The sequence below is a fragment of the Macaca mulatta genome, chromosome 1, assembly GCF_049350105.2.
Source record: "Macaca mulatta isolate MMU2019108-1 chromosome 1, T2T-MMU8v2.0, whole genome shotgun sequence".
Classification (NCBI taxonomy): domain Eukaryota; kingdom Metazoa; phylum Chordata; class Mammalia; order Primates; family Cercopithecidae; genus Macaca; species Macaca mulatta.
In genome coordinates, this window is record NC_133406.1 from 212,952,501 (window position 1) to 212,965,600 (window position 13,100).

The following is a 13,100-nucleotide window of genomic DNA, read 5'->3' on the forward strand; positions in this document are numbered from 1 at the left end:
TATATAATGTATATATCTTATATAAATATATACAGTGATATATATGTGTATAAATACACGCGCACACACACAAACATTTTGAGACAGAGTCTCACTGTGTCACCCAGGCTGGAGTGCAGTGGTGCAATCTCAGCTTACTGCATCCTCCGCTTCCTGGGTTCAAGTGATTCTCCCACCTCAGCCTTCCAAGTACCTTGGACTACAGGTGTGCACCACCATGCCCAGCTGTTTCTGTTTTAACTTTTATAGAGACATGGTTTCACCATGTTGCCGGGGCTAGTCTCAAACTCCTGGGCTTGAGCAGTCCTCCTGCCTTGGACTCCAAAAGTGCTAGGATTATAGGCATGAGCCACTGTACCCAGCCAAATTTTATTTTTTGTGGAGACGGGGGTCTTGCTTTGTTGCCCCAGCTAGTCTAGAACTCCTAGCCTTAAACAGTCTTCCCACCTCAGCCTCCCAAAGTGTTGAGATCACAGGTGTGAGCTAGCTGCCTTGCATAGCCAGCATTGTGTCTTTTTAAAAACATATTTTCTGGCTGGGTACGGTGGCTCACGCCTGTAATCTCAGCACTTTGGGAGGCCCAGGCGGGCGGATCACAAGGTCAAGAGATCGAGACCATCCTGGCTAACACGGTGAAACCCCATCTCTACTAAAAATACCAAAAATTAGCCGGGCATGGTGGCAGGCACCTATAGTCCCAGCTACTCGGGAGGCTGAGGCAGGTGAATGGCGTGAACCCAGGAGGCAGAGCTTGCGGTGAGCCCAGATCATGCCACTGCACTCCAGCCTGGGTGACAGAGCGAGACTCCATCTCAAAAAAAAAAAAAAAAACGTATTTTCTGTCCTCATTTATCTCTATGAAACTACTAATTTCTAGAAACTAAGGTCCTGAAATTTGTAACTGTCCATACCTTCTCTATTTTACAATTGTAGATTCTCATAACTGTGAATGAAATTGCATCAATGATAGTTTGAAGCACAGTTGGGAACTCATGTGTTTTGGCCTTGACCTAAAATAATTTTGAAATTTGAAGATAAGAACGAGGACTGTGACTACCAAGTCAAGCTGATTTTTTCTTATTGTCTTCTAGGACCCAACAGTAGTGATTGGCTCAGGTTTAACAATGGAAGAAATGATTTTTGAAGTGGCTGATACTCATCTATTTTTCAATGACTTAGAGGTAAGTATTTTAAATTGTTTCTGTGCTTCAGTGAGACATTTTATTCAATAAATATTTAGAACTTTTACTTATTATATTTAGAAAATATGTGGTTAGATAGGGTGGATATGGAGAGGCCAGCTGGCCACTAAGGCATACATACATAGTCTTAGAGAAATAGTACTTGTGGTTGAGTCACCACGGTTTTGATTCTGACCTTCAATTTTATTAGCTCAAAAATTTGATTTTTGTTAGTTTATTTGAAGGTGATCTAGTACCTAGGGGAAAGGCCAACCCATCAGGCAAAACACTGACATATAAACCAATATTCTAACTTAATAATCTATATTAAATAATATACATAAAGTGAGTTTGATTATTTGTACTCTCAATTATATTTTGACTTTTCTTCCATTTTACATTCTTAAAGGATAGTCTCCTGATTTGTCAAATCTATAAATGGTTACTCTAACCCATCATATTTTATACATGTTTGTTGTTCATATATAGGTTAACCTTGATATTCAGAATAATTTTATAGTTACGTGCCGGAAAAACCAGGAAACACTAAGAGCTTCATGGTGAAATTTTTTGGCTTTGACATTTGAGTTCACCTTTGAGGTGAACATGGTGTAGTGGAAGGAGCACAGGACAGGGAGTCAGAAGACCAGAATGTGAATCTCACATAGGGAAAGTTATGTTCTCATTCTGGGCCTCAGTTAAGCAATCATCCTACACAGGAAACTGCCAACAGTGATTACCATCTATGGAGAGGGATGAGTTGCTAGGACACAAAGGTGGGAGGGAGCACATGTTTCACTTCATGTCCTTTGAATTTTGAGCTGTGTACTACATATTTACCTAGTTTTAAAAAGAGTGAAAATTTTCAAGTAAAATAATATAGGATTTTATAGGCTGGGCATTGTGGCTCACGCCTGTAATCCCAACACTTTGGGAGGCCGAGGCAGACAGATCACTTGAGGTCAGGAGTTCAAGACAAGCCTGGGCACCATGCTGAAACCCCGTCTCTACCAAAAATACAAAAATTAGCCGGGCATGGTGGCGCACACCTGTAATCCCAGCTACTCAAGAGGCTGAGGCAGGAGAATTGCTTGAACCTAGGAGGCGAAGGTTGCAGTGAGCAAAGATTGTACTACCACACTCCAGCCTGGGCAGCAGAGAGAGACTCTGTCTTTTTAAAAATAAAAAAGAGGGCCGGGCGCGGTGGCTCAAGCCTGTAATCCCAGCACTTTGGGAGGCCAAGACGGGCGGATCACGAGGTCAGGAGATCGAGACCATCCTGGCTAACACAGTGAAACCCCGTCTCTACTAAAAAATACAAAAAACTAGCCGGGCGAAGTGGCGGGCGCCTGTAGTCCCAGCTACTCGGGAGGCTGAGGCAGGAGAATGGCGTGAACCCGGGAGGCGGAGCTTGCAGTGAGCTGAGATCCGGCCACTGCACTCGAGCCTGGGCGGCAGAGCGAGACTCCGTCTCAAAAAAAAAAAAAAAAAAAAAAAAGAGAAAGAAAAAGCAATGTAATCATTTTTTTAATCTTTTTTTTATTTTTATTTTTTATTTTATTTTATTTTATTTTTTAGTAATAGAGATGGGGTTTCACTGTATTACCCAGGCTGGTCTCAAACTCCTAAGCTCAGTGATCCTCCCACCTTGGCCTCCCAAAGTACTGGGATTACTGGCATGAGCCACTGCACCCAGCCAGCAAAAGTAATCCCATCTCTTTTAAAATAAATGTCTGTTCTACTCAACAGACAATTCTTCAATAAATTAATAGTGCCCCAAGTTCCAGTACTTTTGTCTAAACTCTATAATGCTTAAATCTTCCCTCAACTTCATATGTTGATAAATTAGGACATCATAGTTTTTATTCAGCAAACATTTATTGAAAACCTACTACATGCCAATAATTATTGCCAATTGTATTTGTAATGATTTTCTAGACATAGTCCTCACTCAGGGACTGAAAGTTCTGTGAAGAATTTGACCTGAATGTGTTCCTGCCCCCCAGGTCAGTGCTTCTCAACTTTAGGGGGCATAAGAATCACCTGGGGAGCTTCTTAAAAGTGGAGATTCTAGGACTTCACTCTCAGAAATTCTGATTCAAGTAGGTCTGGGATGGACCCAAGAATATGCATTTTTAAAAAACTTCCCCAGAGGATTCTGATGCAGGTACCCTAGGTGGTATCAGAGGAGTACATCCATCAATTAGGCAGTGGGCGGCATTTTATGTCAGTAGTAGAATGGGCTTAGTGGAAAGAACCTTGGATTAGAAGCAGGGGGAAAAAAAGAAGCAGAAAACCTAGATTATTTCTAGTCTCTTTCTACCACTCACTAATTGTATGACTTTGAGAAAATAATTTCACCTCACTTTTAAAACATAAGGAGATTGACTTAGATGACCTCTTCTAACTCCTGACTTTGAAGTTAGAAATTTCAGTCATTCTCGGTTTTGATACCACACTCTACCAGCATCTGTTTTGTCTATAAAAATTTACTGGGCACAACCTATATAAGGATACTGGACTAGATCAGAGAGATGCAAAGGAGATGTGAGATGTGGCTCCTGCCCCAAGAGACCTGCACTGTAATAGGACTTACAGTCTAGTGTAGCACATAATAACATTTGAAGTGTAAGGGAGCTTGTGCTTATTCCCATGAGCTGTTGGAGAAATGAAATATTGAAATAGGAGTAGAAATAAGGGATGGGATAGTTACAGAATTCACGAAGACTGTGGGATGTGAATCAGTTCTTAAAGGAATTGGACAGCAAGGGGTATGAGAGTGATCACTCACACATAAGCGATTCCATAAGGCATTTCATTATCCTGACACTGTATATGGTCTTTTTATAGTATGTCATGATGGTAATACCACTCCTACTCCCTGGACTGAAGTAGTGTGTTTTGTCTTTTAACAGGAGTGTGACCAGGTACATGTGGAAGATGTGGCTTCTGATGACAATGGCCAAGACTTGAGGTGATAAACATAATGATTCTTGGACACCAGTATACTTGTTATGTGCAAGATCTGTCTAGGTTTGGAGGAAAACAAAGATAAATAGAATATATCTCTGAAAGAGCTCACAACCTGTTAGGAGACATAGAAACAAACACAATTAACCATGATGTACAGTGTGAGAAGGTGACAATAGAAAATGCTGTGGAGCACGAGAAGAAAGAATTCTGGTGGGGATAGGGAGTGGGTGGTGCCAACATTGGAGAGGCCTGCTCAGTGGAGTAGCATTAGAGCAGAACCTTAAAGAATGGGTAGCAAGCCAGGCACAGTGGCTCATGCAGTAATTGCAGCATCTTGGAAGTGGGAGGATCACTTGAGTCCCAGAGTTCAAGACCAGCCTGGACAACATAGGGAGACCTCATCTCTGTAAGGCAGACTTCCACATTTTATTATAGTGAAAGCTAAACCAAGGAGATCTCAGTGGCAAAATGCTTGCTCAGGCTTCTCATTCCTCTTTCTTCTGACCCAGTAGCCTTAGCTAAGAAGGATCCAAAAATTTATCTAACTTAAAGACTTATAAGAAAAAAACTTGTCACATCTTTTCATATTAGTTTGTTTTAATGTTTATCCCTTTTTATAAGTAAAATGTTCTTCCCAGTAACTACCCCAAAATTCAGTGTTCCATCCATGAGTTCTCAAATGCGGAGCAGAACTGGACATACCACCTTAATAAGGACCAAGTCAGGTAGAGCTGAGAATATTGGAAGGTTTCACTTTCAGGTGCAGCATCCAGTTGTACATGTTGTGTTGGCACATGGTCATGGAGGGCATAATTCTTATGACACTTTACTGTTCTTTTCAGGGAAAGGTCTGGTCTGAAGAGTTTATATTCTGCTCTGAATCCCAGTTTTTTGTGTTTTTTTCTTCTCTTATACGTGTGGCTAACCTATCATATCTTAGCAGCTATATTTTCTTAAGCACAGAATCTCACTCTTAGCATATTGGGATCTATTTTAACTTTTGATTGAACCAAGTTGTTCAGTCATTTTTAGATCTTTACTTATGAAATATTAATCCTTCCTAGTTTGTATGATTGTATTATCTGTTGCTATGCAACAAATTACTCAAAAGTTTAGTACCTTAAAACAGTTAAATGGCCAGACGCAGTGGCCCATGCCTATAATCCCAGCACTTCAGGAGGCCAAGGCGGGCTGATCACTTGAGGTCAGGAGTTTGAGACCAATGTGGCTAACGTGGCGAAACCCCGTCTCTATTAAAAATACAAACATTAGCTGGGCGTGGTGGCATGTGCCTGTAGTCCCAGCTACTCAGGAGGCTGACGCAGGAGAATTGCTTGAACCCGTGAGGCAGAGGTTGCAGTGAGTCGAGATCACGCCACTGCACTCCAGCCTGGACGACAGAGTGAGACTCCATCTTGAAAAACAAACAAACAATGAAACATTTATCCTCTCACAGCTTCTGTAGGTGAGGAACTTAAAAGTGACCTAGCTAGTTTTTTCTTTTTAAAAAAATACTTAACATTTTTTATTTTATTTTAATTTATTAATTTTATTATTCTTTACACAATTTCTTTTTTTATTTTTGGCTAGAGTGCAATGGCACCATCTCGGCTCATTGTAACCACTGTCCCCGCCTCCCTCAAGCGATCCTCCAACCTTAGCCCCCAAAATAGCTGGGATGATAGGCACACACCACCACTTCTGGCTAATTTTTTGTATTTTTCTTGAGACGAGTGCCATGTTGCCCACACTTGTCTCAAACTCCTGAGCTTAAGCAATCCACCCACCTCAGCCCCTCAAAGTGCTGGGATTACACGTATGAGCCACCACACCCGGCTTGTACTCAATTTCTTTTTTTAAATTTTTTTTCCTTTTAAGATAGGGTCTCGCTCTGGCACCTAGGCTCTGGAGTACAGTGTTGTGATCACAGCTTGCCGTAGCCTCAACCTCCCAGGCTCAAGTGATTCTCCCACCCCAGCCTTCTGGGTAGCTGGGCCCACAGGTACATGCCACCACACCCAGCTAATTTTTCATTTTTTTTTTTTTTAGAGACAGGGTCTCCCTGTGTTGCCCAGGCCGGTCTCGAACTCCTGGACCCAAGTGATGCCCCCTCCTTGGCCTCCCAAAGTGCTGGGATTACAGGCATGAGCCACCACTCCCAGCCTACTTAAATTAAAGGATTTTAAATCTAGAAAATCTATTATTAATTTATTTTTACAAATTTTATTTTGTCAAGGTAAAATATACATATGGAATTTACCATCTTTGTCATTTTTTAAGTTTATAGAAGTGGTTCTTTTTTTTTTTTTTCTTTTTTCAAAGAAATGGGGCCTGCTCTGTTGCCCAGGCTAAGGTGCCATGGTGCGATCATAGTTCACAGTAGCCTCCTGGGCTCAAGTGTTCCTCTCACTTCAGCTTCCTAAGTAGCTAGGACAACAGGTACACGCTACCATACCCGACTAATTAAAAACAGTTTTTCTTAGAGATGAGATCTTGCTATGTTGCCCAGGCCGGTCTCAAACTCCTGGCCTCAAGCAATCCTCCCATTTCAGCCTCCCAAATAGTTGGGAATTACAGGCATCAACCACTGCATCTGGCCAGGGATAGTTCTTCCCCCCTCCCTCCCCGCCCCAGGCTGGAGTGCAGTGGTGCGATCTTGGCTCACTGCAACCTCTGCCTTCCAATCTCAAGCGATTCTCCTTCCTCAGTCTCCCGAGTAGCTGGGACTACGGGCATGCACCACCACACCCAACTAATTTTTGTATTTTTAGTAGAGACAGGGTTTCACCATGTTGGCCAGGCTGGTCTGGAACTCCTGACCTTAGGTGATCCACCCACCTCGGCCTCCCAAAGTCTGGGATTACATGCATGAGCTACCACATTCAGCCCCAGAGGTAATTCTCAATTAGAGTTTCTGGGGTTGAAATCAAGATGTTGGCTCGAACTCTAATCATCTGAAAGCTTAACTAGAGCTGCAGAATGTGCTTCCAATCTCTGACATGTGGCTGATGACAGAAGGCTTTAGTTCCTCATTACACGTGCCTCTCCATGGGGCTGCTTGAATGTTCTCACGTGACAGCTGGCTTCTTCCAGAGCAAGTGCTCCAAGAGAGAGCAGAAGAAACCTAGTCTCTGAAGCCTAACACTATCACTTTCATCACATTCTATTTATATTCTAAGTATAGTCCATACCCAAGGGGAGCAGAATTAGAAGAGAGGAATATCAGATAATTTGTGGATATATTTTGAAGCTACCACAGTGACCTATGAACATAAACCAGCCAGCAGATCACTTGAGAAAATATCTACCATTATCTTACCATTGTTAGCATTTTAGACTATTTGCTTTCATTATTTTTTCATGTTTCTCCTTTTTACATAGTTGCCATCACTGTGTGTGTATGTGTACTCACAAAATTTTGTATTCTGCTTTTTTCACTGTGTGGTTATTTTCTGTCATTAGTGAAAAAGATGCCTTATCCCAAGTCAACCTCTAAGGAATGCTGGTGCTTGAATTGTTTCTACCTTTCCTTCCCTCTCTCATTTCAATCCTTTCTTTGATAAAAGTAATAAGTGTGAGATAGAGAACTAATGAAAGATAGACTCTGACAGAGACCAAGGAAGAAGATCCTTAAAGCCATTGGCCTTATTTATCAGATACCAAGAACCCAACCAAATAGCACTCAAACAAAAACTTTATGCTGTATAAATTTTAATTTTTATTGTCTTCTCTCCTTGCAGCAACTACAGTTTCTCAACAGATGGTTTCAGTGGCTCAGGAGGTAGTGGCAGCCATGGTTCCTCTGTGGGTGTTCAGGGAGGTGTGGACTGGATGAGGAAACTAGCTTTCCGCTACCGGAAAGTGAGAGAAATCTATGATAAGCATAAAAGCAACGTGGGTGGTAAGTGTGGCATCTAACCAGGCTGATTCTCTGTTTCTTCCTGGTTTCTTCCTTTCCTTTCCAGGGATTCCTTAGATTCCCCATGACAACTGCTTATAAATTATACCACAGTAACATGTTAAACTCTGTATTTAAAAAAATAGAGGTTTGGTTGAAACTTTTTGGGAGGAAGCTCTATATTTCTAACGGGCTTCTCTAAGCATAATTTTGGAAAGTTCTCTTGTTCTCTTTGGACAAATGCCTTTTTAAAGGAAACGTGTTCTGTAGATTATGTTTGATGACATGTATCACAACTACTGTCAATGCTAGTTAATAGGGTGCCACATTTTTGGGGGGGCTGGTTTATGTAACTATTAGGACAAGTCAAATAGAACTAGCTAGTAACTTCGCGGATGGAAATCTAGGTCCAGGATTGTAGGTTGGCAATATCAATGTGTTGTGATTTGAAGGATCTTGGAAATTCTTTCTGACCAGAAATATTTCAAATGCCAGATGCCACTATGCCTAAAATTCTATTATTTAGAATTAATTAATCATAGATTGTTTGAATTAAAAGAGACAGAAGTCTAATCTAAATTCCTCATTTTGCAGTTGAGAAAAGTGATGTCCATCATAGGGGTAGTGGGGGCAGCTTATTCATGGTCACATTGCAGATTTGTAACCATACCATGTTTGAAATTCACATTCCCTAACTTTTTGGTCCAGTGTACTTTCATGCAGCTCCTTTTTTAGTGAGGTACCCTTTTGAGAAAATATGTAAAACTGTAAACCATCACCCTCAAAGATATACATACATACAAAATGTTGCTCGAAGATTCAGAGATTACATAGACTGCCTAGAGCAGGGTTCCCCAGTTCCCAGGCCTCAGACTGGTACTGGTCAGCCACCTGTTGGTAACCAGGCCACACAGCCACATAGCAGGAGGTAAGCGGGCCGGCAAGTGAGTATTACTGCCTGAGCTCGGCCTCCTGTCAGATCAGTGGTGGCATTAGATTCTCATAGAAGTACAAATCTTAATTGTGAACTGTACATGCAAGGGATCTAATTGCATGTTCCTTATGAAAATCTAATGCCTGATTATCTGAGATGGAACAATTTCATCTTGAAACCCCCTGCCCCCCACCTAGGTCCATGGAAAAATTGTCCTCTACAAAACTGGTCCCTAGTGCTGAAAAGGTTGAGGACTGCTAGACTAGAGGTATTTTACTCAAGGTCAAGAGCCCTTGTACTATAATATGCTGCCTTACAATATGGTGCAGAAAGTAGGGACAAGACTTTAAAGATCAATTTGGTTCATTTCAGTTAACAGCTCTCTAATACCAGATAAAAATCATGGGCTTCCAGACTTTAGGAATCTAATTACTTTTTTCAGATTCCCTTTTTTATTGCTTATTTTTTCTCATGATTCAAAGCCAGTATTTCTTATTTTGGCAACTCCAAGTCTTTTTGCACTTTCTTTCTCGCAAACATTAGCCTTTCTTTTGTTAGTTTCCATATTCAGCCTGAGTCTCTTATTTTTTCCTGCCCAATGCCTGGACCTGGTTTCCTGAACAAAGTGATGTAACCCTGTGTGAGAATCCTCTGAGCCTACTTTGGAGAACAGAATAAAATTAATGGCCAGCTGTATGTTTTGTACCAATATGAATTGATGAAAGTGTCACATCATGTATTAGTTGAGTGTATCATATATAGGTACTGGTTTTGTTGTCGTTTTATCCAAAATGTTAAGACAGTCGTCTAATTCTAGACTTGCATTGTGGAACCATCAATCTGAAAACAAATTATACTCCAGTTCTCCTCCTCACAAAAATGCCATCTGCTTTTATGGAGTATTACTAATAGAATACAGGATTTTTTTTTTAACCTTCACTATAGAAAATTCAGATCCAGATTTACTGTTTGAATATTTTAACTGAAGTGTCTGAGAGCAGGCTCCCATTCATATGAGTTCTCTTTTGTGTTTAGAGATCTAGTCTTGGGCAGTGTTTTAGTGTGTTATCAGTTGGAGTTGTTTCAGAAGTACAGTACAGAGAATTAGTTATTCAACCTGGAATTTCATGTCAACATGTGCTGAAGCAGGCGGACATGTAGTCACCGTAGAAGTTGTGTGGAGTAATGGAAAGACTTCTTAAGACCAAAAGCTACGAACTTACTGTGTAATCTTAGGGCCCTTTTTTTCGTTGGGTTTGGTTTCTTTACAGAGAGATTAGAAATGCTGAGCACTCTTCTAGCTGTAACACTAATATTTCACACTTTGGTCCTTGATGTCGTATTCTAAGCAGTGCAATTCAAAGTGTGGTCCACCAGTCTGCCAAAGATATGCTATTGGTTGGTGATGAAAGAAGGAGCTTGCACCAGAATCTTCTTATTTCTGTCAGCTGATTTTATTGTTATTGTGTCCCTGTAACAACACTTTTTTAAAAATTTATTTTTGCCTGAACATCCCCAAAACACTTTGATAAAGAAAGTAAAAATGGCATTCTGAGTAGCACTACTCTAAGGTTTCTCCAAGAAGAGAAATTTAAAAAAAAAAAAAAAATGCTGGGCACAGTGGCTCACACCTGTAATCCCATCAGTTTGGGAGGCCAAGGCGGGTGAATCATGAGGTCAGGAGTTTAAGACCAGCCTGGCCAAGATGATGAAACCCTGTTTCTACTAAAAATACAAAAATTAGCTGGGCGTGGTGGCAGCTGCCTATAATCCCAGCTACTCGGGAGGCTGAGGCAGAGAATTGCTTGAACCCGGGAGGCAGAGGTTGCAGTAAGCTGAGATTGCACCACTGCACTCCAGCCGGGGCAACAGAACAAGACTCCATCTCAAACAAAAAAGGCAACTGGTCTTGTCTTGACACCAAGAACCACACTTCCAAATCCTTGTTCACTCACGCCAACACTGGCCTCCCGCCAAATTAGATGTTCAAGGAGAAACACGAGGTTGCCATGCTGGGGGCACCCCATAGCTCTGCTCCCTCGATGTCCTCTGTGATCCACATCCGCAGTGAGATCTCCATGCCAGAACCCTATTCAAAATGCTCTTCATGAACTGGTGCTTCATGGGCTTCATAGCATTAGCGTACTGCATGAAGTCTAGGGACAGGAAGATGGTGGGTGACGTGACTAGGGCCCAGGCCTGTGCCTCCACCACTAAGTGCTTGAACATCTGTACCCTGTTCCTCAACATCCCTGTGGTCATTGCACTCATGCTTTTCACCACTAGCTCAGTGATAATCTTCCAAGCAATTTCTCAGAAGATAAAGGACCTCCAAGGCCAGTAGTAGAGCCCATGTACTCCACTGATGACTCTGCATCCTGGGGCTGTTGGTCCTGCCCTCTTGACCCCACCCCTATATACAGCAGTTTATATTCGCCTGTCTACAGTGGAATTCAATAAAGCACATGTGTTCATGGGGAAAAAAAAAAAATATATATATATATACATATATATATATATGTGTATATATATAAACTCAGTAGAGTATTTCAGTGACTCACACTTTTTAAATTGAATTGAGAAGTTGCTTTCTCAGTATCAGCAAATGTATGTTGTCAAATGATAAATGTGTTTGCTTTTATTCCTAAAGGCCTCCTCAGTCCCCAGAGGAAGGAAGCACTGCAGAGATTAAGAGCAGAAATTGAAGTTTTAACAGATTCCTGGTTGGGAACTGCATTAAAGTCCTTACTTCTCATCCAGTCCAGGTATGGAAATGGTTCTTTTAGGTCTCATCCTCTCAGAGACATATTCTTCTACTCCAGTTCAGGATGAGCCATTCTCTAAAACAGGGTTTGAGATAGGGGTAGAGAGGAGTTTAAATGATGTAGGGAAGTATTTGTGTTAGGTGGGAAGCAAGGTCATTTTATGTTAACAACACACCTTCTAGTTTTAAGAGAATATTTATATATGAAATCCTTTTTCTTTCTCCTTACTTTTTGCTCAAGAAATTAAAACTTCAGTAACCCATAATCTCTAGTCTGGAATTTGGGCCTGGTGACGTCAAAGAATACATGGAGGAGATGTATTATGAATATCCTAGGTACATGAAGCTCCAAGAAATGTATCCAAACCCACTCAAGAAGGCAAGATTCAAAAGAAAAAGGGTACATTAAGCAGATTAAGGAGATTTCAACATGAAGCTTAGACTGGGAAATAAATGCACCAGTCTGTGTCTGCACCAATACCCTATTGCTCCCTCCCTCAAAGCAGGAATTCCAGATCCACAATGTAGTAAACAGTAAAACTGACACCAAGGAGTGGATATCTGGTGAAGGTAAAGGACATGTAAAAATTAATGTGTATTCTGCAATCTGTGTTGCTATTGTATAAAGAACAAAGCAAACACAAATCATATCTCATGGACTGACTTGCATTAAGATGAAAGAGTACAGCTCAGAACTTTTTGTTGTTTTCTAAAATACGATATCAGTGACATGGGTTGGTGGTATTTTTCAACAAGTATTTGTGACTAGAATGGTTAGAGGGGAAATAAGGCAAGAATTAACTAAGTTGCTGCTCTGCGTCCACTAAGAGACAAAAATGAGTAGAACCTCTGCCCTTTAGTATAGAAAGTAAATGAACATGAAATAATGAGTAGTAGCTGAACATTGGCTCTGAACAGTATCATACCAGGTCCTTTAAGGTTAATTTTTAATAATTAAATTCTAAAGAGTTGGCACATATGAATTCTTGCTCCCAGGTTGGTTTAGTTTCACCTTTTCTTTTCCCTTTTACTCCCTTCTAGAAAGAATTGTGTGAATGTTCTGATTACTACCACCCAGCTGGTTCCAGCCCTGGCCAAGGTTCTCCTATATGGACTAGGAGAAATATTTCCTATTGAGAACATCTATAGTGCTACCAAAATTGGTATGGTTTCTATGCTGTTTCTTGTTACTGACCTTGCAATAAAACTTTCTTTTTTTTTTTTTTTTTTTTTGAGATGGAGTCTCGCTGTGTCGCCCAGGCTGGAGTGCAGTGGCCAGATCTCAGCTCACTGCAAGCTCTGCCTCCCGGGTTTTTACGCCATTCTCCTGCCTCAGCCTCCCGAGTAGCC

General features: G+C 41.1%; 2 protein-coding genes across 16 annotated transcripts in view; one reads left to right on the forward strand and one right to left on the reverse strand.

Moving 5' to 3' along the window:
• The window catches only part of XKR8 (XK related 8), a 149,499-nt gene that overhangs the window by 107,490 nt on the left and 28,909 nt on the right, over positions 1–13,100 (reverse strand). Inside the window, exon 6 of one of the 6 annotated variants that reach the window (XR_013405210.1) lies at positions 11,736–11,826. The exons of the other annotated variants lie outside the window; for them this stretch is intronic. The gene's annotated coding sequence lies outside the window, so the exon portion shown is untranslated. Of the gene's footprint in view, positions 1–11,735; positions 11,827–13,100 lie in introns of those variants that run through there. 6 annotated transcript variants of the gene reach the window in all.
• The window catches only part of EYA3 (EYA transcriptional coactivator and phosphatase 3), a 119,079-nt gene that overhangs the window by 88,301 nt on the left and 17,678 nt on the right, over positions 1–13,100 (forward strand). For all 10 annotated transcript variants that reach the window (XM_077995177.1, XM_077995210.1, XM_077995169.1 and 7 more), the window contains 5 exon segments: positions 1,092–1,181; positions 4,097–4,155; positions 7,895–8,055; positions 11,637–11,751; positions 12,792–12,913. In XM_077995177.1, the coding sequence (XP_077851303.1) occupies positions 1,092–1,181; positions 4,097–4,155; positions 7,895–8,055; positions 11,637–11,751; positions 12,792–12,913 (547 nt within the window).